The 24,727-nt window shown below is 31.8% G+C and overlaps 4 protein-coding genes across 7 annotated transcripts; 2 read left to right on the top strand and 2 right to left on the bottom strand.

The window, feature by feature from the left end:
* Window positions 1-238: 238 nt before the first annotated feature.
* LOC110631140 (ABC transporter G family member 15) lies at window positions 239-5,135 on the top strand. Of its 4 annotated transcripts, none has more exons than XM_021778865.2 (9): window positions 241-710; window positions 1,597-1,673; window positions 1,965-2,426; window positions 2,519-2,641; window positions 2,849-2,980; window positions 3,389-3,673; window positions 3,791-4,063; window positions 4,157-4,264; window positions 4,603-5,135. In XM_021778865.2, exons 1-9 carry the CDS (start codon window positions 413-415, stop codon window positions 4,957-4,959), a joined length of 2,115 nt encoding a protein of 704 aa, XP_021634557.1. In that variant the 5' UTR covers window positions 241-412; the 3' UTR covers window positions 4,960-5,135. The 4 variants fall into 4 exon arrangements, with proteins under 4 accessions (XP_043806285.1, XP_021634557.1, XP_043806286.1 ...); XM_043950351.1 differs by lacking the exon at window positions 241-710 and adding exons at window positions 717-986; window positions 1,104-1,171 and having other exon boundaries at window positions 3,791-4,264; XM_043950350.1 differs by having other exon boundaries at window positions 239-710; window positions 3,791-4,264.
* Window positions 5,136-6,338: 1,203 nt separating this feature from the next.
* On the bottom strand, window positions 6,339-9,123 carry LOC110631141 (protein TRAUCO). The gene is made up of 2 exons (XM_021778867.2): window positions 7,899-9,123; window positions 6,339-6,811 (listed from the first exon to the last, which is right to left on the bottom strand). Exons 1-2 carry the CDS (start codon window positions 8,953-8,955, stop codon window positions 6,546-6,548), a joined length of 1,323 nt encoding a protein of 440 aa, XP_021634559.1. The 5' UTR covers window positions 8,956-9,123; the 3' UTR covers window positions 6,339-6,545.
* A 4,636-nt stretch (window positions 9,124-13,759) lies between these two features.
* On the top strand, window positions 13,760-20,613 carry LOC110600185 (NAD(H) kinase 1). Its single transcript, XM_021736972.2, has 11 exons — window positions 13,760-13,912; window positions 14,861-15,029; window positions 15,119-15,238; window positions 15,707-15,900; window positions 16,312-16,425; window positions 16,600-16,694; window positions 17,751-17,857; window positions 18,264-18,337; window positions 18,425-18,503; window positions 18,657-18,964; window positions 19,621-20,613. The coding sequence occupies exons 1-11, from the start codon at window positions 13,886-13,888 to the stop codon at window positions 19,927-19,929; spliced, it is 1,596 nt and encodes a 531-aa protein (XP_021592664.1). The 5' UTR covers window positions 13,760-13,885; the 3' UTR covers window positions 19,930-20,613.
* Window positions 20,614-22,564: 1,951 nt separating this feature from the next.
* On the bottom strand, window positions 22,565-24,481 carry LOC110599749 (protein RETICULATA-RELATED 4, chloroplastic-like). Its single transcript, XM_021736323.2, has 7 exons — window positions 24,470-24,481; window positions 23,844-23,930; window positions 23,676-23,727; window positions 23,474-23,592; window positions 23,343-23,387; window positions 22,927-23,198; window positions 22,565-22,834 (listed from the first exon to the last, which is right to left on the bottom strand). The coding sequence occupies exons 1-7, from the start codon at window positions 24,479-24,481 to the stop codon at window positions 22,792-22,794; spliced, it is 630 nt and encodes a 209-aa protein (XP_021592015.1). The 3' UTR covers window positions 22,565-22,791.
* Between the last annotated feature and the right edge of the window lie 246 nt (window positions 24,482-24,727).

Below are 24,727 nucleotides of genomic sequence, written 5' to 3'. Positions count from 1 at the left end.
GCCGAGAAAATTATAAATGATTTTAATGGAAGTTGACTAGAAACCAGCCATTAATAAAAGCGACAATGAATGAAAGAAAATGGAACCATTTTTACAATACCATACCATATCATTCAAATGCATTTAATTCACTTTCCAACTGCACACGTCCATCTGCGTGAGTCATCCTTACCATTAACTCTCTTTCTTCCCTCTATATCTCTTTCCCATACTTATTAACTGTCATGGTTAATTAGTTGTTTGTTGTTTGTTGTGATCCTTATTCTCAAGCCCCACTAGGCCCAATAGATTTCCAACAAAATTTCCGGCTTATATTTGCCATGTTCTTCCTCTCTTTCTTTCCTTTTTATGTAAGATACACTTCTTCTCAGTCTGATATACCCCTGACACAATATCTCTCTGGTTGGTTAGAATGGAGATTGAGGTGGCTGCTAGTAGTTATAGTACCAACGGTGGCGTTGGTGGTGGTGGTGGTTGTGATACCAGTAGCAATACCACTTCCCAAAGCAATGCAGTCTCCTCAGTGGGTGGACAGGAGAGAGGTACATATGTGGTGTGGGAGAATCTCACTGTGGTCTTGCCAAACTTTAGCCATGGTCCAACAAAGAGGTTGCTTCAAGGGCTTAGTGGGTATGCTGAACCTGGAAGAATTATGGCTATTATGGGTCCTTCTGGGTCTGGAAAATCCACACTTCTTGATTCACTAGCAGGTATATATTTTTTCCTTTTGTCACTTCCATGCCAAAAAAGTTAGGGTTTTTGGATAAAAATTGGTTGCTCTTTAGATTTTTTGTAAGACTTATCAAAGAAAACCAGCTCAACCCGGAACAAGTCATATTGAATACCACTCAAACTTGAGATTGGAAAGTTCAGGGACAGAGAAGTATCCCTCATGGTGTGTTTGGCTAGTTATGCTGCATCTCTTTTGAGGAGATCTTGTGGCTATTTGTGATATTGCCAGTTAGAGTTATGTCTACTATCAACAGGTGATTGCTAGTTGATATTATCCCAAATGGCCCACAAAATTTATGATGCAATTTTTTTTTTGGCATATTTAGCTGAAACTGATAAAGAATGCAAATTTTAATGATGTGAGTTAGCAGGGACCACAAGGATGCAGCCTCCTCTGATCTATGAGTATTTGATACAAAATTAGTTGGCACCACTAGAAGTAATTGCAACCCCACTATTGCTTCCTTTCAGTTCCTAATTCCCTAGTTTACAGATCATACCATATTTGGTGATGCTATTTCTAGAATTCATAGTTTCTGACCATAATGTATGACTGAAATTAATTATTTACTTGAAAATACCATTTTGTGTGTCTTAAATCAATGCTAAATTTTTGCACTTCAATTTTTGTTAGTTATCCACATCTTTTTCTTCTTGTAGTCAAAGGTTAAAGGTTGAAAGTTAAACTTTTTTACTAGACTATTTGTTACCCGGTGATGTTTTAGTTCTATGGTACTATTTTGGTTGTAATTCCTGCATGTTGGCTGTAAAAAACTATACTTTTCTTTTCTTTTTCTTATTTTGCTAGTTCTCTGAATGGTCTGACGTAAAATTATCACTTACTGCAACTTCATTCTGCCACAGGTAGACTGGCGAGAAATGTGATAATGACTGGAAATGTTCTTTTTAATGGGAAGAAAAGGAGGTTGGACTCTGGTGTGGTAAGTTTGTCACAGAAAATGCAATTTAAAATCCAACTGATTCAGAAAATTATAGTCTGATGTGAATTTTGTTGATTGCAAGCAGAAAAGAATGGTTTTATAGTTCTTTTATAGCTGTATTTTATTTATCATATGAGTTATACACATTCGGTTATCTATTGTTTATTACTTGTTTGAAGTAAAACCCAAGTGATGATGGATGATTGAACTATATTAATTTTTGTTTGCCGATATCAGAAGTGTGATCTAGTACAAGATTTTCCTTTTTTTTTTCCTTGTGTTAAATTTCAGGCTTATGTGACGCAAGAGGACGTATTACTAGGAACTCTTACAGTCAGAGAAACCATTACTTATTCAGCAAATTTGAGGTTTCCAACTAGCATGACCAAGGAAGAGATTTCTGATGCCGTAGAAGGAACAATCATGGAGATGGGTCTCCAAGACTGTGCTGATAGGATGATTGGAAACTGGCATTTAAGAGGCATAAGTGGTGGTGAAAAAAAGAGGCTAAGTATTGCCCTGGAGATCCTCACAAGGCCCCGTCTATTGTTTCTTGATGAACCTACAAGTGGCCTTGACAGTGCATCAGCTTTCTTTGTAATTCAAACTCTTAGAAATATAACTCGCGATGGAAGGACAGTTATCTCTTCAATTCACCAGCCAAGCAGTGAAGTTTTTGCACTATTTGATGATCTGTTTTTGCTGTCTGGAGGTGAAACTGTCTATTTTGGAGAATCAAAGATGGCAATAGAGGTAGCGTACAATTTCAGGGCTTTACAATTTCAAAGCTTACATGATTCATTGCAAATTTGAAATATCTAAATTTAGTGTTGATTTTTGTACAGTTCTTTGCTGAAGCTGGTTTTCCATGTCCAAAGAAAAGGAATCCATCTGATCACTTCCTACGTTGTATAAATTCAGATTTTGATGCTGTAACAGCCACACTAAAGGGATCTCAGAGAATTCGTGTATGTATCAGTTCCAAGAAAACTTTTTTAGGTGACATTGGATTAGTATCTAGCTCTGTTTAGATTGAGACCAGCACAATTATGCTCTGACTTTTACATTTCTGAGCCTACGGATGCTGTAGTCGTTCACCTAAGTTTTTAAATCACTTTTTCTTTCTCTTTACAATTTATCTTTCTGTTAAATATAGTCTGTCTGTCTTAATATAGGATGTGCCAGCAACATCAGATCCTTTGATGAATATGGCAACAGCAGAAATCAAAGCAAGGCTTGTTGAGAAATATAGGCGCTCCAACTACCCAAGAAAGACAAAAGCTAGGATTAAAGAAATATCAGCTATTGTAAGCGAAATCTCACATTTTTCTGATACTAAATGCTTCCTGGATTTTTGACACTATCTATGAACTTTGAGGTTTATCCAAAAGGAGAATATAATACTGCTTTTCCCTGTTGTCTTTTCATACTTGTTTTTGTCACCCAGAAGTGTTCAAGTTCTTTAGCCTGCACTGCATTGCAATATTAAAGTTTCTGTAAAACACAAGTTTATGAATCTTCCAACAATGTTTCAGTTTTATTGGCTACCTGCAACATGACAAGTATATTGAATTTGACCATATTAAGTGATACACTCTTAAGGGAAACAAAAATCTGTGACATTCTTTGCGAGAGAATTTTTTTACCAGCAACATGTAAAAGCCGCTGTCCTTACCAATAAAAAAACCGCAACATCGGTTTGAAATGTCATGCAGGAAGGACTAGAAATTGAAATACGAAGTGGAAGTCAGGCAAATAGGTGGAAGCAACTTTCAACATTGACTAGAAGATCGTTTCTGAACATGTCCAGGGATGTTGGATATTACTGGGCAAGGATAGCAATCTACATAATTGTTTCCATTTGTGTTGGTACCATCTTTCATAATGTTGGATATGGCTATACTGCAATCTTGGCTAGAATAGCCTGCGGTGCATTTATAACAGGCTTCATGACATTTATGTCTATTGGAGGCTTTCCCTCCTTCATTGAAGAAATGAAGGTAATGATCTCATCTATATGTAATCTGTTTTTAGACAAAATAGAGGGTGGTGGCATTAATAAACCTGTTAGTTCTTAGAAAGTGATATGATACCTATGTTCTTTTCTTATAAATCAGGTCTTTTATCGAGAAAAGCTTAATGGGTACTATGGAGTTACAGTGTTCATCCTGTCCAACTACTTATCTTCTTTCCCATTCTTGGTTGCAATCGCACTTGCCAGCGGGACTATATGTTTTTACTTGGTGAAATTTCGTTCGGGATTTTCTCATTACGCATTTTTCTGTCTCAATATCTTTGCTTGCATTTCTGTTATAGAGAGCCTGATGATGGTTGTAGCTTCATTGGTTCCTAATTTCTTAATGGGACTTGTTACTGGGGCTGGTATAATTGTAAGATCGAAATACTTCACTTTTAAGGCTTACTTAATGTATATTATTCATTTCATTGTATCAGAACATGGTCTTTTCTTGTCATTCATCCAGGGAATCATGATGATGACCTCTGGCTTCTTCCGGTTGCTGCCTGATCTTCCCAAGCCATTCTGGCGCTACCCTGTTTCATACATCAATTATGGAGCATGGGGACTTCAGGTAAATTTGAGGTGCATACCTCCTTTGGTTAATGATTAGGCCAGAGGAAAAATTGTTCATCCTACATAAGCTCAGTTTCATTGATTGAGACAAAAATGCAAGTTTGTCTAGAGGATATTATGATATTATATGTCACAGCAGAGAACATGAGATTTTAGTCCATCTATAGTTGTACGTGTAGCTTAATCTATAGTTGTACGTGTAGCTTAATCTACACTGGCACAAGGCCTAACGTAGCACAAGTATAGCAACATGATTAAAATTTAAAAATGAAGAAAAAATAGGCTCATGATCACATTAAAGTTCTTACATTCATTGCAATTGTCTTGAAAATGCAGGGTGCCTACAAGAATGATTTCCTTGGCCTTGAGTTTGAACCTCTTGTGCCTGGTGAACCTAAACTCACAGGGGAATTTATCGTGACAAATGTATTTGGAGTTCCTCTAGATCATTCTAAGTGGTGGGACTTATCTGTCATATTTCTGATTCTTTTAGTGTATAGGATTCTATTCTTCGTGGTTCTCAAGTTCAAGGAGAGGGCTTCACCAATTGTGAAGGATCTTTATTCAAAGAGAACTTTGCAAAAACTTGAAAAGAGACCTTCCTTCAGGAAGATGCCGTCTTTTGCTTCCAAGAGGCACCAACCTCTCCATTCTCTATCTTCTCAAGAGGGTCTAAACTCCCCGCTCCATTAGAAGCAGTGAAGAGAAAAGTTATGGCGGTGGTAAATGGTAATGTTGTAACAGTACAATATGTGTAATTTAACTGTTATTGCTCACACAGAAAGAGATAAATATTGTTCTTATAAACATATTCTTTCGAATTGAGAATTGAGATAATAACAAAGTACCATAAGTGAAACATTACCCAATTTGTGCTCACTTTACCAGCCTATGCATGGCTAGCTTTTTCTGTTTTACTGGATTATTCAAATTGTTCAATCAAGATTGCCATTGAACTTTACAGAAATTTATTTGAAAATTTGAAAATAAACGCTTTATCTCCATCTAAAAATATAGTGATTTTCTGCTGTAGTTTCCTCTAATTTATCAGGTTGTTTTTTATCAGCATATGGCCATACATACTGGTATTCATGGTGGAGGCAAGATATATTTGTTCTAGCACTCTATATGGATAGATAAATACATAAAGTAGCTCGTTTATTAAATTAAATCAAAATCATAATTTAGTCTTTTATATTAATTCTATCCTTTAATTATTTATAGCTAAAATATAAGTAAACAGTAAGTTTGATCGAGTTAAGAAAAAATGTCAATGTCTAGAGACTCCGACTGCTGTACATCACAACATTTTAATTTGTCAAAAAGGAAATGACATTACTGTTTGGTGTGCCTTTGTACCTTCTACTTCTATAGGAATGGAGCTGACAATTTATTTTAAACAGGATCCATATAGAAATACAAGAATTTATTCCTTGCATGACAGGACGTGCATCAATGTGCACACAAGCAATCAATTGAGATTTCTTGAAAAAATTCGCCAGACAATGTTTATGTATAGCAAGCTTTCATATTTAAGTGAAAGAACGAACCTGATTGTTTCCTCAGTCAATTCATCTGTCGATCCCCCCTTCTCTCTATCAATTTCAAAAAAGACGTCACTTATTAGTTATTACCTTAAAAAATAAAAGAAGGTTTATCAGATAACACGTCTTCAAAGGGAACTGCCCTATTCATTCTCAAAAAAGAGAAAAGAACAAAAATGCAAGAAATTGAAGCCAAGTATCTCGAGGAGTTTTGTCTACTCTCTATCTTTCTGAAACTAGAAGAATAATCAACATACATACGGTGCTCTGTTCTGCCAACCATGATAAAGACTGGCCATTTCTGATGGGAGGCGAGGACAAAATCGCATTCATCAATCATCATCTTCTAACAAAAGCAAAATATCATACTGAAATAGTAATATCAGAACAGCAAGTAAAAGGGAAACATGTAAGATATATCTAGCTTGCAAGTAGGAACTCTGGAGAGGACTTGTACAAAATTGTACAGTATAAAGAAACGATATTGTTAGCTATGTGTTTCCCAGTCTCATCAACAAAAACCAGGTATTAATAGCAAGAAATATTATCGGGGATCATCAGGCTCCAACGCTACATTGCACACAGAAAATAAATTTCTTTTTTTCTCTTCCAAAGAAAACCTGAATTCATAAATCAAATTAATTCATCTGTCATTTCTAACTAAACAGTAACTAAAATTACAAATAGAATACTGAACACTTGGATTGACCTCCCACTCCATCGATAACAAGATGACTAATGTTTGTTCTCGTTCAATGCAGTATTTTCTACACGGTTGTCAAACCCATGATAAGGAACTTCAGACATGGGCCTAGGAATTGGACGCCCACCAAAATCCTCAGGAAATAATTCAAAATCAGGGCCGAAGTTAAATTTGACCACACAATTTGGTTGATTTGGAAGGGTGTACATAGAAGCAGCAGGGTAGTAACGGCCACCATATAAATCCTTGAAAGCAACGCCTTGACACACCCCATTTTTGAAGAAAGATATCTCACTTCCTGCATGGCAGTTCAATAAAGAAGTAAATCATGACATCCATTTATGAAAAACAAATTATAAACAAGCTTCCCTAATTTAGAGAAAGAGCCGACCATGCTCTGCTAATAAAATTTCAACAAGTATTCATCAACAACGGAGAATGTCAAATATACTTCATCAGCATATTGGCGTTTACTGCAACTTTATACTCCAGCATGATAAGGCTCCTCAGCTGGATGCTCCAATATACAAATGAAATAGAAGCACAACTAAGCTTCATATGCAAATGTGGCAAAGATCATTGAAAGAGTTCTAAAGATGAAGAGGCCATCATCATTCATCAGGTAGAACAGGCCATACTCAAACCAAATTACTCCTTGAAGAATGAAAGATTTAGTTGTCCTGTGCTCCTGAAGCTTATACTAAGTAAATATCTAGCCACTGGAAAAGCACCATAACCATTCAATTAGGATTAACTCCAATCCCCCAACAGCCCCTTGTGAAACGACTGAAGTCACCTTATCTAGCTAAAAAGCAGATAATTTCACATTAAGCACTGCTGAATTTCATGAATAAAAGATAATGTGTGGTCTGAAAATGCCAAGCACTGCAATGCTAAAACAAGTTCTAGATAAAATGAGGCCAAACTCTGCCTGCCCAACCACGTAAGGACCTTCAGACATTATGGATGCATTGCATGGAAAGTGATCATGGCAACTTTGATAACTTTTACAATAATGCTAGCGTCAAAGGGTAAGTCATGTAAAAATCTGCTCCTATTTCAAACATTAGACGTTTCAGAAGAATGTCATCCTAACTATTCCATGATGAGTAAAAATACCGCTCTGAGTCCTAGATGTTCCTATTCACTTAGAAAATCATGCAACACCATCAACCCACTTAAAGTGCTAGATGAAAACATCATCAACAACATCACGAGGAGCCAAAAAAACCGGGCAAGAAAGTGATAACATTTATCATTACGCAGCAATAGACACCAGTTTCAAATGTAAACAAGTGCTGCACAAGTTATATAACAAAGCACAGGCAAAAATAAAACAAAACAAATGCCAAAATATATGAAACAACAACAACAAAAATACCCACCAGGTATGATTTTAGGAGGATCCTCCTTAGCATCTGGAGCACACACATATCTCTGCCCTTTATACCAAACCAAATGAGGTGGCTTAGGAGCATATGATGAACCTTCTGGCAAATTAATGTAAAACCCAATAACATCGCCTTCCTTGTACCCTTCCTCCCCGTACTTCTCTCTCAATGCTTTGTGCACTTTACTCCCATCAATGTCTCTGTAGCCAAAACTATTTCCGTCGTACCCAACCGGCGCCTGCAGGTCCCCTTTCTCCGTAGACCATCCAAGACGCGTGTGCCCTGTCTCTCCCAAGCTCGCCACTTTAATCTCAAAGTACCACGCCCCTTCACAAACACCTCTCGTAGCTCTCACCATTCTATACCCTTTTGTACTTCCAGCACTCATTCTATCTTCACTCAACTCTACTTTCTCGGCTTTGTATACTTTAGACAAGCAAATTTTCATATCTGGGGTATCATCACTTTTATCTGGAAATCTGGGGACCGGGGTAATCAACACAGTATCTTCAGCAGGAGTGTTTTGGGGATTAGGCTTGGTTTTCTTCTTCCCTTTGCGAGTAGATCTCGTTACCCAGACATTGTTGTTGCTCTTTTTCTTGGATTTCTTTTTCGCCGTGGCTTGTGTGGCCGTTGGCGTCTTCGTTCCGTTGGATACATTATTACCATTGCTGTTATCATCAACTGCTGCGGGTTCTTCTTCGCGCTGCTGTTTAGTCAGAGACGAGAGTTGTTTTTGCTTTTTGGGAGGTGGGTCTTCATCTTCATCGTCGTCCTCATCTTCATCTTCCTCAATGTCTTCACGTTTAGGGGATTTAAGAGTGGGTTTCTCGGTGTCGTTAGATGTGGTTGGGTCCGACTCGGAAAGGCCAGATACAAATGGCTCTTGCTGTTTAGTGGAATCCCCATTTTGAGAGGTTTCGGTGTCGTTAAGTGGTTGTTCTGAATCGTTTGGTTGTTCGGCAAGTTCAATGGCGGGTGGGTCGAGGTGGTTCGTGGGTTCTTCCTCATCATCTTCTTCTTCTTTGTAGGCGGCCTGAAGGGAGTCCATGGAAGGCGTTTAGCTGTTGTTTCTTCCGATTGAAAGATACGAGAAAGTGGGAGTATCGTGGAGTTGGAAGAGATTCAGAACAGTGGATTACAGAGAGATCAGATAGGCAGAAGTAATTCACTAATTCTCAAATTCTCAGAAAGACGAACGTCAAGAAACATAGGTTTCTGTAATTGGGCTACCCCTATTCATATTTAACATTCTAACAGGCTTCTCATGTAGATTTCTGATTGGGCCTAAGCCCGCTCGTTTCCTAAATGGCGACTCCCATATCTTAATGGCACTAAACGACTTGTAGTTTCTTGCACTTGGATTCCGTTTGTAGTTTTGTTAAGAACATCCAAAAAGCTTTTCAGTATCTGGTCCACTACACACAAGAAACATGCGAGTGTATTTTTTCTATGAAAAAATTATATCAAACTTATTTTTTTATATTTTAAATTTATAATTAACCGAATTCATATATAAATATGAATCACCCAACAACAGTAATAAATAACATTTTTATATAAAATATTTTTTAAAAATATATTTTATTTTCTAAATTATCTTTTCAATTTTCACATAAGCTTCACGGTATCAATAATATGGTCATCAGCTATTTTGTAGATTTTACTTGTGAGTTCCTGTTTCTTCGATTCCTAAGTTTGAACAACATGAATAATAATAATAATATAAAATTAACAAAATAAATAATTACAATTTTTTTAATATAAATGAAAGTTCCAAGGAAGTTTTTATTTAAATACATATTCATTGACCAGGGACCACAATTAATGTGTAGAATCCAAAAATTACATGGAAAGTAGACCTACAAAATTGTGAAGTCTCCTTGCTCCTTCCTATTGCACAAAGGCTTCTACTTTCTTCTTTTGACTTCTTCTCAAGTTATTAGACTTTCCACCTCTATCCTTAAATTAAACCAACAACCTACTCTACCCAGCACCTCCAATCCTGCCAAACTTTAATTTGTTATGATAATTATCCATAATATATTAAATAATTATAATTATATATACTTTATTTTTTTAACATGCAATAAAATATATTATAAAATTATTAAATACCATAAAATAATATTATTATAAAAATTATTATAATTTAAACTATCGATAATTTAACCGGTTTAAAAGAATCAAATTATTTTAAAAAAATTTAACTATTGTATGAGGAAATAATTGATTGTATGAATAATATATTTGAATATGATATATGAAATTTGATAACTAAAAAATAACATAACTGTTATGGTCGCATTAATTTTTTATTTTAAAAATATTTTAATTCATATAATTCATTATATAATATTAAAAAATTTATTGTAAATTCTAGAGGGAGTGAAATCCATCTAAAAAACTTATTTGGTATTTATAAAGATAACTTGAGTTTTATTGTAATAGTAAATAGATAACTTAAATTTTATCTGCAAAAATATAGAAATAACGAATATTATTGATAATTAAGTATTAATAACAATAATAACAATAGTAATAAAAGAAACTAATCTCACTGTGCAATATCATATATAAACTTAATAACTCTACACAAAAGTATAATTCAATTAAAATTATGTAAGTTATTAGATAAAATCAATATAGGAGTAGAGGGATCAGGAAAAACATTACTTTAGTGTAGGTGCCAAAAATAACAGATAGAGGTAACTATAAGATCAGGGTCAACTTTATCAAATATGCATTTATTTGATTCTTTTCAAATATCGAATCATTTAAATTCAATTATGATTCTTTTATCAAAATTTTTCACCATTTCAAAAAATTAAAAAAATTATTATACATAATATATATCCACAAATACTAACAGATCAAACTATTTTAACGTAGCAACACCGAAAGAATAAATAATTTAAAATTTATGATTAAGGTAAAGAAATAGAACATTTATGTAGAGTGTGTGAAAAACCAGGTTTAACAGATATTGTGTGGATCCAGTAAGGGGGCTGTGCACAGAGAGAGTGCATGCACAGGTTGAATCTTGGATTAGAGAAGAGTTTTTATTTTCATAGAAAATATATGATCATGTATGAGATTTTACAGGTACACAGAGAGTCTTGCAGGCTAGCTACGGGTTCCAGCGACCTTAAGTTGACCTGAATTTTAGTGCCGGTGGTGGTTCGATTTTCGAGTCGTTACAATTTAGAGATAGCTACAATAACTCAAGTTACTAAATTGTTTAAAACAAACAAAATATTATGAAGACAGTTTTCTATATTCTTAAAACAATAGAAATTAAGGAAGACGCTTGACATTCTATATTTTGCAACATTAATTTGTACCTTAGCAATTCATAAATCAATGAGGGATATATTGACATTTTTTTTATAAAATGTTAAATGCAAGAATATTGAGTAACAAGAAGTTGTATGTATTGAGAGAATAGAAGAAGTTATTCAAAGTCTCCTGCATTGTTATTTAAGTTTCATTATTAAATAAAAATCATTAATTAAGGTTAGGTATTGGTGCAAGCAATTTCATCTTTAAAGCTATTAATTCTTGACAGGAGACCAATCGAATATTAAATTCTCACTTTGAACAAGTGGTGAGATAGTCACCTTCCCCATTAGAGCCTAGTGGTGACCACTAGTTTGTTTTTATTTCACATTAAATTATATGATTTTAATTTAAAATTTAATACACTTGAAATTAAGTGATTAATAGGTTAAAAAAGTGGTAAAATAAATGATTTAATATTATTATATTTTTAAATGGGATAGAAAATTTTATTATATAAATAGAATAAATAAAATATTTATTCTATTTATATTTTTCACACATTAATCAGTTGGCCAAATAGGTTGTAATTAGTAGTTTATTAGTGGGAAACATGTCAAAGAAAAGTGCACCATGAATCAATAAAATATATATAATAATTAATATGTGGCTATCACAAAAAAAATAAATAAATAAATAAAAATTGTCATACTCATCAAACAACCCACTTTTTTTTTAGTGCCTCACAATTTGTTTTTAAGGGTCAAGGAAATAAGATAATTTGTGGGAAATGTTAATTTTTCCACAACAATAAAGCTTTTTCATTACATCTTCTACTAATACTAGTTTTGATGTGATCTACAAGTCACAAATTTTGCAATGTCACTTTCATTTTAAAAAATTGGTTGAGATGAGTTGAAGCATGTTAGTGGTTCAGATTTAATAAATCAATTTAAAAAAAAAAAATTAAATTCATTTATTTGATGAAAAATATTTTTTATATTTTATAACATTTGAAATCTACTGAAAATTTAATAAACTAAAAATATTTTTATAATCGAAAGAAAAAATAAATTACTTTAATAAAAATATTTATATTTTTTTTAAAAATTATTTTTCACACTTTAATATCTTTATTAAATTTTTTACATATAAATTTATTAATAAATACTCTATACATTTTATAATTTTTTTCTATTTTTTATTTTTTTAATTATTTAAAATTATAGTTAAATTTATTTTTTTTACACTATATTAATATATAAATTAACTATTATAATTCTATTTAATAGTCAAAATATTTAACAGTTTTAAAAAATAAAAAATATTTTTTTAAAAATAAAAAATTAAATAATTAATTTTATTAAATTGTAGAAACTAAAAATTAATTTCTCAATTTGGAATGTCACCGGCCACGTAAGACGGCGAAAACCAGGAAGGAAGAAAAGTCAAAGTCCACGTAGAGCCTCCAAATTTGCCCAACTCTGTGATTTCGGCAAAAAGTCAACGAGAAATTTCTATCAAATCAAATCATTTGTAATTTATCAAATGCGTCCCATCCCATAGTTATCAACCAATAATTGATGAACACGCAAGCGTCCCGGGTAGGACCACCTTCCGTGTATGTGCATCCCACATTTTAATATTTTCCCACTCCAATCAACTAATTATTATTTTTATTTATTTTCAATTAAAATATTTTTTAAAACAAATTATCATTGTTAAAAATCTAGTTTAAATTTGTAATTATTTTGTAAAGGTTATTTTCAAAAAATTTATTATTTATATCTAAAAATTGTTTGATTAAATATATTAAAATAATTAAAGAGTTATTTTTAATAATAGTTTCAATAATAATATTAAGTAAACTAATATTAAGTAAAAAAATAAAGAGTTATTTTTTCAAACATTATTCTTATCTTCCATTGGAAGCGAGTGTGGAGGATTTATGTGCTGTGCTGCGGGCGCATTTTAAGGGTTATACCTGGTATTTGAGAAAAGAATTTGGATGTTTGAGGGAAAGGAGAATAGAAGGTGAAAAATAAAGTATTTTTATTTAGATAAGTTTACCATAATATTCTTTATTTAATTTTGAATTAATAATTAACGGGTATATATAATTTTACAATGAAAAGATATTTTTCTTTTATTTTTTATTTTCTCTTTAAATTAGAAAAAAAATAAAAAAATAAAATTTATTTGTTCTTTTATTTTCAAAAACAAAAAAAAAAAACAAAAAGAGACACAAGTCAAAAGATATAACTAATATACATCCGATTTTATAAAATAAAGTTAATGCATTAAATTAAATATTTTATATTTAAATATATAATAAATAACTAATATATTTAAAAATATTTTTAAATATATATTGAATGACTTCTTTAATTTAATGATATTATAAAATAGAGATTAAACAATGAAATTTTAGAAATAAAAGAAACATACGCGTTAATTTTAAAAAGAAATACAGATTGAAGCGGTAAAGTCTTCCAACTGTCCAGTCGCCACGCGTTGTGTGGGGGCCTACCTAAATCTCTCATGGTCTCTGTATCCTCATATCTTTTATGGGGGAATTACTCTTATAAATTCTTTTCCTTCTCTCTCTGTTCAGATATGACTACCAAGTTCCAACTACTCTGGTGCCCTTATTATTTCATGAGCTTCATCTGATCGTCTTCTCCAATTAGCCACTCTCACTCATGGCTCCTAGCCAGCTCAATTCCACTGTATTCAATCATTCTCTTTCTATATATGTTTGCATGCGAGCTTTTCTATGCTTTTGTTTTTGTTTATGTCTGGGGACTTGATTTTTGTGCTTTTGTGGCTTTTAGTGTTACTGATCATGACTTTTGGATCTGTTTGTAAGTTTATGATTGTTTTCACTAACTAATAATTGTTGCCAGTAGTGTCAGATGGGCATTTTCTGTATTTTGAATGATTTCTGCATTTGGGTTGTTGAATTCCGTTGTATTTCTGCAATTTTATAGACAGTGCCACCTGGAGGTCCAATGCAATGGTTTTTTTTTGTGAGTTGAGGACCTCTGTATATAGAAGTAATTGCTTGGAATTTTTAAAAAGCTGTGATGGATATCGTTAGGAATTAGGATGACAAAGTGGGATAATTACATTATTCTAGTTTCTGCGGTCAAATTTTGGTTATGAAACATGTTATTTTATTCCTGGAAAAATCTTGTTGTTCTTTTTATCTTGTTGACTCAGTGTTTATTCGTCAAAGGCTATGGGTCTTCTTTGTGTTCCGCAAGTCCATCATCACAATATGCATAAATGATTGAAAGCCTAGTATAGTACGTGAACTTTTTGAGCTTCAGGTTCCTAATTTCGTAAGTTTTTTAAGGTTTAACTTTTGACTGTTATAGGTTCGTTTACGAATTCCCGTTATTTAATACGATGAATCATGAATTTGTAAGTGATTGAATGAGCAAATGATAAACTAGTGCATTGTTTGCTGAGCATAGTTGTGTTTTATTGCTTCTCAATCTTGCATCAACAGTGTGCTTTTTGATTTTCTTTTCCCAACATCCACTGTCAGTCATCCCCTTTTCTGGAAACTATATTTAGCGTTTTTCTTCCTACATTTCCCGGTGTTCAGTCATGTATTGCATCTCACTGGTAAAATGACTTGTAGATTATGATATATCCTTTCTGTTTGATAGGATTCTTGTGGAAATGGAGATGCAAGTTTTTCATGCTCGCAGACAACTAATGGATTCAATGATTCACTTTCCCTCTTCCATTCTGAGAAGGCAGTGCAGGAGCTTCTTCAACAAACTCCTATTCAGGGAACTGATGACCATCTTATAGAGTTCTCAGAGGCACTCAGAAGTATGCCCACGTTTAATTCTTGAACATTCATAATCATTTACTGAAATTGCATGCTATAATATAATTCTGACATCCAATTTACACATTAGCTGTTGCCAAGGCTTTAAGACGAGCTGCTGAAGGAAAAGCTACTGCTCAAACTGAGGCTGCTGAATGGAAGCGTAGATATGAGCTGGAAAGGCAACGAAATCAGCATCTGAGGAGAAAAGGTAGCTATGATTGCATAAACATTTACAAATAGCAGCATATGAATTTCGTTCTGTATATCTCGGACATGAATTAGAAATTTTAACTTCTAAGGAAAATCATGATATAATTCTTTATTAATTAGTCAGAATTTCCTGCACAATCATTTCGTATGTTGAGTTACTTCTTTGTCTTGTAATACCTTAACTACTCATTCATTTGAATTATTTTCTGTATAACTTCTGTCCATAACTTGTTTGTGTATCATTCTATGACCTCTCAGTGGGGTTGTTTGATGTTACTGATTCTAAGAAAATGGATTTGTCTAAAGTTCAGATTTTTGAAAAGGAAATAAAGGATCAGATCAGGACATTATCGAGGATGCTTGTCAAACAGTTTCCCACTTTATATCCTGTAGTTCTTCATGTTCTTAAGATTTTTCAATCTGTTCTTCCTGTCTCTAAGTAGGAGTTTGATGGCTTGTGATGCAGAACATTCACATGAGGAGTGCAATGATGATTTTGACGAAAAGAGGACAGTGAACTCAACCAACCAACCTTTGCCCAGTAACACAAACAAGCAATCTGAAAATTGTTTAACCAATGGGATTTGCTCTCATGAAATTCTTCAAGATGGAGAGACTAACCTTGATTCTGAGATGTTCCAGAATAGGATGATGAGAAAGGTAACTCTCATATATGCCTCTCATTTCATGAGCTACTTTGCATATGGTCAATGCTTATCATTTAATTGCATATATCTATATTTTTCTAGGTTCAAAACATTACATGTTTGGATGGTAACCCACTAGTCTTGGTAATATTTATTAACATTTCTGGAGGTTCCTCATGTCCTATTTAGTACTTATAGAACATATTTTTAGGTTTTCAAAGCCTTTGCTTTTGTTGTTATTGGTAGTTGCGTTGCCATTTTTATGATTATTTTTTGATGATTATAGAAATTGATTATTACAGATTGATATCAAGGAACTCTCGAAATGTTCTCTCCTAATGAATTGTAGTAATACCTTCTTCATGTTGTGACAAATTAGTTCCACAAAATGCCTAATTGGATTCCATTTTGTATCTCGGGACAGGCTTCTTTTAAACTTTCATGGTGTTGCAAAGGTGAAATTAGTGACCAGCACAAACATGATGTTGTCTCTTTTGAAAGAGGAAACATAACTACTGCTGAGCGCAGCAGTAAACAGGTATTGCTTCTGCAAGGCTGCATGTCAATTTTGTTTGTATCTAGTTATGGTTATATGTAAATAACAGAGACATTTATCAATTTTTGTTGTATCTATGTTGAGAACTTATATATTAGGATCAGTTCACATGGGATTCCTTTAGTCGTGTCTCAAATACTACTTTTTATGCCCCAGATTTCCTTGAAGTGGGAGTCTAACCCACAGACGGTGCTTATCATGACAAAACCAAATTCAACTTCTGTTCGAATTCTGTGTGCAGATATGGTCAGGTGTGCATACTATGATTTTCTCAGTTTTTCATTTTGCAATTCTGAAATTATTTTCTCCCTTGAGCTGCTTTCGTCATTGTGCTATATTTAAGCTTTGTGACAGTTTCAAGGCATGGCAGTTTTAAAGTTCCTTGATATAGACAATTTACTGTGTGGTCCTAACTGTTGTAAGATAGTACCTTGCAAATTAGACTTTATTTAGTTATGTTGTTTTCTGTTCCTTAATTACTGATGCAAAATGCAAAATTGGTGCTGTTTACCAAAAGCTATCCTCGATAGTTAATGGTTCCAATTTGCCCTTAAAAAGCCACAAAAAAAAGAGGGGGAATTTCACTCATGGGAAAGAAAACATCAAGTATTCCTCTGTTCAAAACTTGGATGCTTTCATGTTAACGTATATCACTTATCACTTGTGTTCTTCAACAATCAAATATGCTTGTAGCTCTGGCAGTTGTCCTTGAGGTCTCCATCTGCCCAACTCTGAGGGATAACCAAGTGGTCACCAAATCAAAAAGGTCTTGTGGGGTTGTAGAAGGTGGGAGGGTTACCAAATATTGGGTGTTCATTTCTGCATTTATGGCTGGTTAAATTCTAGATCAATGATTACATTGAATTTTCAGTTTAATGGATTGCAGTTTATGGGTATACAAGATGCTACATATTTTTATTTTTTTTTTCCTCTTCTAAATGATTTTCCTATTGTATACTATCCAAGTCAGAGCATTTAATGTTATTTATCTTTTCTTATTGGAAAATAAAATGGATATCAAGTTTGGTAGCTGTAGAGTTATGGGATTGGTATGCGATTTGCTGACTATCAAACTTTGTCTATTGAGAAGTCTAATTCTGGACTAAGTTTCTTACTATGGGAAACTATTTCATGAATTGAGTTTAAGTTTGCTTCCACTGTTGCAGTACTTTCATTTATTTTCCCTTGAAAATTATCTAAATATGGTTGGATCTTGCAGTTTGAATGTTTCATGTTGTTATTTTTTTTTTTATCTATAAATGTTTGCATATTTTGAATATTCTTGATTGTTCAATGTCCATTACCAGATGGTTGAAAGAGCATAAAAGGTTAAACATTTATGTGGAACCACGTGTGAGGGGTGAACTTCTAACAGAATCATCTTATTTCAACTTTGTGCAAACGTGGGAAGATGGTAAGCTGTTAATACATTCTTGTTTTTTATAAAATTCACAAACATATAGTTGATTCAATTCAATACATGAGAGCATCTTAATACTGTTGTTAATGTTCTTCTATACTCTTTCTGTCCAAATTCCAAATATATACTGTATAGAATCAGAACATACTTCACATCCTAGATTCATCACTCTCATTTTCATTCCTAATATTGCCTTCATTGTTTTGCTTTACTTTCCTTTCCTCTTCAATTTTGTTTGGTTTTGGAGGTTGAAATGTTTGATATGCCAACTCTATTGATAAATGCTTCTTTGTGCGAGAGGTGTGAAGAAATTGAGTTTTCTTTTATTTAAACTCATTCAGTGTGGAGAAATAAGAAGAAAAAGAAAACAATATGTGAACTTGTAAATGTTGCTTTGCAGACAAGGAAATTTCGCTATTGCACAATAAAGTTGACCTCGTGATAACTCTTGGTGGGGATGGGACTGTTCTTTGGGTATGTACTTTTAGTTTGTTCATTGTGGATTTCTCCTGTTTTAATGCCAACAGACATGTTCTTGTTTATCTTTTTTTTTATTTGCAGGCAGCATCAATGTTCAAAGGAGCTGTTCCTCCCGTTGTTCCTTTCTCCTTGGGTTCCCTTGGCTTTATGACTCCATTTTGTATCCTTCAAATTTTCTAATGAAATTTCTTTATTGAAAGGGAAGCTGCCCATTGCTAATGTTTGCTTCTCTTTCTCAGAGTTATGATTTAATTTAAATAATTATGACCTTTCCCATGTCAGACTCCAAAATATTCTTTAACATTTTATTTAGATAGTGAGCATTATAGAGATTCCCTTGATTCAATTCTTAGGGGTCCAATTAGTATAACATTACGACACCGGTTGCAATGCCATGTTATTAGAGATGCAGCAACGAATGAGGTTGAAACTGAGGAGCCTATACTCGTCCTAAATGAGGTCACCATTGATCGTGGAATATCATCTTTCCTCACAAATTTGGAATGCTATTGTGACAACTCCTTTGTCACATGCGTGCAAGGTGATGGTTTAATTTTATCAACAACATCTGGTAGCACTGCATATTCATTGGCAGCTGGAGGATCGATGGTCCATCCACAGGTACATTAACATCCATGTGCTGTTTCATATAGTCCACAAATGAAGACAACAATGATCTCTTTGTTAAGATACATGAATGAGTTACATTCCTCATTTAAGCTTACACTATTAACCTACCACTTTGTCAGTTGGGTAAAGTGATATACAAACAATAAACCTGCTAATAAAATCACATATTCTAAATGAGGCATCTGGGTGGATGAGTAGCAATAATAATAAAACTAAATCATCAATTCAAAATTACTATACTAATAAGATGTGAGAAATGGCCAACTAAACACAAGCAGAGTCCTGCTTCAGCTATTTTGTCGTGGTCAGCAAAGTGTCAAATCCCTTACATGCCATGCTACGACCTTATACTCATATCATTGCACCAGAAAATAAAGAATGATGGTATATTCTGAGTGAGAGTCTCAAACTTACATTTTCTTACAGAAATTGAGCTATAATAGCTTTGTCTGTTCTTTGATATCTGAAATCATAATTTGGAACCATCTGCAACCACAATTATTGATGCACGTTTGAAGAAGCTATATTAATCTTTTTTTTCTCAAGTATATACCTTCTTATTGATGTACTTTTACATTAGCATCAGTGGTGCCCTTAATATGGATATTAAATGTTTAAATTATTCAGTGAATTCGCTGTAATTGCAGGTTCCTGGCATCCTTTTCACACCAATTTGTCCACATTCCTTGTCCTTCCGGCCGCTGATATTACCTGAACATGTAACCATACGTGTGCAAGTTCCTTTCAACAGCAGAAGCTCAGCTTGGGTATCATTTGATGGCAAGGACAGGAAAAAGTTGACACCGGGTGATGCACTTGTGTGCAGCATGGCGCCTTGGCCTGTGCCTACAGCGTGCCAAGTTGATTCTACCAATGACTTCTTGCACAGCATCCATGAAGGCCTACACTGGAATCTGAGAAAGACCCAATCTTTTGATGGCCCTCGCGATCAATAATGTTGTCTCAGACAAAAGAAAGCAAATCTAGCTGTTGTCTGACATTTACCATTTTAGACATCCTAGGGGATTGTAGATCAAAAGACCAACTAATCAACTATTATTACAGATGATGATGAAATTAGATGAGATGACGAAGTGAATGGTGCAAGACCAAATTGCCTCTGAAATATGTAGAACGTGGCATAGCTGTTAAAATGAGTAGATATAAGAAAAGCTACTCGTTCAATGTGTAGGTTATACGTGGTGCCTCTTTTGGCTCTTTCTAGCATTAGCAACTATCAAAATTTTCACCTTTCAAATGGCTGGTTTATGCAGAAGCCAAATATTTTTGGGTGATAGAAAATAAAAATTGCAGGGAAAATGACACGTTTTCGTGGGAGACTGCATGGCAATCCATTGCATTGACATTGGTCCTGCAGCTATGCCATTATCGCATTTGTTTTCAGTTTTCTCCGAAGTGAAAAATTCCAGGCAAGTTGATCTGACTTCTTTCTTCTGTATACGACATACTGTATTTAAGATGATCAAACTTGGGTTAAATTCCAGTCAGTTTGCCGTTTGATTTTTAGTGAATTGCTTGCCCTGCGTAGGCTCTGAGTGCATAAATTATTTATTTAAGCCATTTTTATTTTCTTTTTCGTTCATGAGACCTTAATTTTACATCAACTCTTCTTCCACTCAGACTCAAGTTGTTGGATCTTTCTTCTTGTGTGAGTTTTTATGTTCGACTTTGGGATTTTCACAAGTCCTACCGTTGAAGTTCAGTACAGTTAGAACTGGTGGCTTTTCAATTATTTTGTTGCTACGTCGATTAATTGAGCTTATTATTCAAGTTTAATTAATTTGAAGTGACAGGCATATTTTTATTTTTCTTATAAAGAGAGCGAGAAAAGATTTCTGGTAAATTCTTTCTTAATGTTAAAATGAATATATATAGTTGGGTTTAAAATAGATTATTGAGAAATTGAGCGCTTTTAAATTTATTAATGTCCATAATAAATACAATTTATTACTTTTATTATTATAATTTATAAATAACTTTTAAATTTTCTTTCAAAATGACTTTTTAATTTTTTACAACTTTTTAATATAATATATTAATTTATTATTAAAAAAATCTAAAACTAAAAATTAACTGTGTTTTTAAAATAATTAATAAAAAATTAATACATATTTATTTTTCTAATGATAAAATATAAAAAATAATATATTTAAATTTATAATACGTCCGTTTAATTATATTTCAATCCTTGGTAATATATATATATATATATATAATTGAATTTTAAAATAAATTGCTAAGGAATTGACAAATAATACAATTAATATTAATATTTATAATATATGGCGTAAATAATATCTAATTTTATGTTTATAAAAAATAATAATTAGTGTATATATAAAAAACATAATTTATTATTTTTTAATTACTATTAATATATGATTTTAATTTTTTATTACTTTCTAATATAATAAATATATTTTTTTATTATATTTATTGTAACGATCTTTTTGATCTTTTATTATTTTTTAATATACTATATTATTAGTATTATAATAAAAATTTTATTATATTTTTATTATTAAAAATTTTTATTGTATTTTTTATTTTAATAATAAATAAAATATTGAAAAATATTTATAAAAATTGAGGAAGGACAATATAAAAAATATTTAAATAATTAAAAATTATTTTTATTATATAACAATAATTTTATAACAAATTACCATATAAAAGTTTTTATTATCTCAAAATATTATTGTTTATTTATTTAATTATAACTAATATAATTTAATTATGAATACTTTATTGATGTGAATAATTATATAAAATAAATATATATAATCGATTAAAATTATTATAAAAAATATTAAAAATATAAAATAATTAAAGAAATAATAGAATTAATTGTATAAAATATTATAAATTAAAATTTTATTAATTATAAAAAGTTAATAAATATAAATAATTAAAATATAATAAAAAATAAAATTGTGATTTTAATACTCCAAATTAATTGTTATAAATATTAAATAACTAAGTAATTAAATTTAAATTATTAAATTTATTATATTAATAATTATAATAATTTTAGTATTTTCACATTCTCACAAAAATATAATTTTTATTCTAAAAAATTCATTAGCACAATTTTTATTTTATATATTTTTTAATATATCTCTATCATCCATTTTCAAATAGGTTGTATTTTGAAATTTTTATTTTTTATTATTTTTTTAGCATTTAGTACGATAGATTACACTAACAGTCAATTCAACTCTCTTTAACTTTTTGACTAAATTAAAGTTGAATGACGAAAAAAGACAAACTTTAAAGGAAAAGTAGATATTCTCTTTATTTACTACCACTAGACCGTTTTTGAAAATATAATTTTTTGAATAAAATTTATTATTATATATTAATAATATACAATAATAAATATTAATTTTATTTTTTTCAATTAATTTTAATGATACATAAATTTATATTTATTATTATTTTATAATTAAAATTCAGAGTAAATATTTTACTTCTTTCTCGAAAGAAGTGAATTTATATAAAAAAAATATTATTTTATAAAATAATATGTAATATAAGAAATTTTAATATCCACGCCTCCAAATCTAGTGGAAACCAACAAAACAAATTTTGAAATGATCAACAAGAAAAACACACTAAAAAATGGCAGCTTTATGCCTTTATCGACTAATTAATTCTTGAGGTTTCAATTTTCAAAGATCAAAGATCAAAATTTGGTATCCCACCAAAATTCAAATGAAATACCCAACTTTAAGCTGCTGCTGCCTGCCGCTGTGCAAACCCATATTCATACATCAAGCTAGTTCTTTCTGCTCCTCCTAAGCCTTTTGATTTCCTATCAACCGAGCATAATCCACCCACCTATGCAAGCAAGTTACGAGTATAACCAGAATGAATATAACATAGAAAAATTATCAAGTTCAAAAAATCCATCAAGTATGAAGAAATCTTACAACAATGACCCCAAGTATGTGTTGGCCGTTCGAACAGCGAAACAAATTGCGCTAAGCATTAGCTTGTGCTGGTGTAATAAAGGTTCCAAAATCCTCTGTTCAATAACGCCAGCCAGTACTTGATACCTGAGGTTGCTAGAAACTGCCATATACACACCATAGGCAACACTGGTGGACAATATGGCTATTGGCACATTTTCAACTTCACCTGCTGAACACTTGTCTACAGCCTTCCGGGCATTTATCAATGTATTTGTTACCACCGTGCCAACCTATAACCAGATTTAAGGACCTTTTATTAAACTCATACTAAAAAATTACCCACAAGCAAATATGATAGGATACACAGAATGAGATTGATGTATACACATGCACAAATCCTACATCTAACAATTTCTTCAGCAGTAAGAACTTACCAGTGATGAGGTGGTGCCAACAGCAAACAGTTTTGCCCCATTACGCTGCACATGATGAATCAACAGGCTCTCAGCATATAACTTGAGAAAATTTGAATTGATCATGTGCTACACCCAAAACAATTCCTTACCACAATAGCACATATTCTCTGTAAAAATGAATGGGAAGTCCCAGCAAGAGCAACATACAGATGGGATTTGGAAAACAGAGTAAATATGTTAAGTTTTTGTTTCTGCCGAATAATGCAAGCTAATGCATGTTAATTTTATTGATAAAATGAGAACCTGAAATGCATTATCAGGGCAATTGTAGAAGAATTTTGCAATGGATACCGCACTGCTTGCAAGAGGAGGTCAGCATGAAATCTACAATTATGGCTATCACCTAAGAGAACAAAAACTTATATTCAAATTAAAATATTCGGGTCCAGGTGGATTAGTAAGATATTCCCATTAACAATGGGAGAGAAAGGAAAATTAAAATAACATAAAGATTTATACCTTAGTGAAGATACCAACACCGCACTCAATGCCGACCTTAGCAAGAAACAGATCATCAGCCAACAGCCTCTCCTTGAACCCACCAAACTGAAGCAACCACTGGAGAATCCCTTATTTGTATGGATTATATATTTTAATTTGAATATATATGAAATATCAAATTTCTTATTTGTATCCATTTTCATGACTACTTCTTATTTTAAATTATAATTTTTTATTGAAAATATATTTAATAGTTTATAGAAATCTAACTAATTAAATTAAGTGTTCAATAAATTTAAAAAAAAACTGATAGATAATCGATATAAATCCTATAAATTGCATTAACTCTAAAATTAATTCTGTTTTTCATGGATTTTTTGACTTTATTTTTTATTTAGATTATATTATTTTTTAAAAATTTATTAATTATATTTTTTAAAATAAATTTTCACATCAATAAATTATTTAAAATTATAATACATAATAAATAAATTAATTATAATATCTTTTTAAAATTTATAATATCCATTATTATATTATAACAATTATATATATAATACATAAAAAATAATTATATTTAAAAATGTTATTTTCAATTATTATATATTATATTTATTTTATTAATATAATAAATTTATAAATACTGTTTTAGTCATTTTACCTTCTAACAATTTAAGTTACTCGTAATTTATTAAAATATATCATCTAATAATTACAATTATTTAGCCATATATCTTACTATTAAATTAAACAATTCCTAAATATGAATTAATTGGTTAAAAAAAAAACTCTAATTTAATTAGGTTGGGTTGCTAAAAATGTATAATTAATTAGATAAACCCATATTCAAACATTCACTTTCCAAATTACATAATTGAAAAAAAATTAGAAAAAAAAACCTA

The sequence above is a fragment of the Manihot esculenta genome, chromosome 14 (genome assembly GCF_001659605.2).
Source record: "Manihot esculenta cultivar AM560-2 chromosome 14, M.esculenta_v8, whole genome shotgun sequence".
In the NCBI taxonomy this organism is placed as follows: domain Eukaryota; kingdom Viridiplantae; phylum Streptophyta; class Magnoliopsida; order Malpighiales; family Euphorbiaceae; genus Manihot; species Manihot esculenta.
This window is presented reverse-complemented; position numbering and strand designations above follow the sequence as displayed.

Coding starts and splice junctions, on each gene's coding strand:
- LOC110599749 (XM_021736323.2), bottom strand. Junction 23,199..23,342: donor TTGGCACCACCTCATCACTG/GTAAGTTCTTAC, acceptor ATCTGGTTATAG/GTTGGCACGGTGGTAACAAA. Junction 22,835..22,926: donor ACATACTTGGGGTCATTGTT/GTAAGATTTCTT, acceptor TTGCTTGCATAG/GTGGGTGGATTATGCTCGGT.
- LOC110631140 (XM_043950350.1), top strand. CDS start 413: ATGGAGATTGAGGTGGCTGCTAGTAGTTATAGTACCAACGGTGGCGTT. Junction 1,674..1,964: donor GGAGGTTGGACTCTGGTGTG/GTAAGTTTGTCA, acceptor GTTAAATTTCAG/GCTTATGTGACGCAAGAGGA. Junction 3,674..3,790: donor CCTTCATTGAAGAAATGAAG/GTAATGATCTCA, acceptor CTTATAAATCAG/GTCTTTTATCGAGAAAAGCT.
- LOC110600185 (XM_021736972.2), top strand. CDS start 13,886: ATGGCTCCTAGCCAGCTCAATTCCACT. Junction 15,030..15,118: donor GTTCTCAGAGGCACTCAGAA/GTATGCCCACGT, acceptor TTTACACATTAG/CTGTTGCCAAGGCTTTAAGA. Junction 18,504..18,656: donor TGGCTTTATGACTCCATTTT/GTATCCTTCAAA, acceptor CATTTTATTTAG/ATAGTGAGCATTATAGAGAT.
- LOC110631141 (XM_021778867.2), bottom strand. CDS start 8,955: ATGGACTCCCTTCAGGCCGCCTACAAAGAAGAAGAAGATGATGAGGAA. Junction 6,812..7,898: donor TCCTCCTAAAATCATACCTG/GTGGGTATTTTT, acceptor ACTGCCATGCAG/GAAGTGAGATATCTTTCTTC.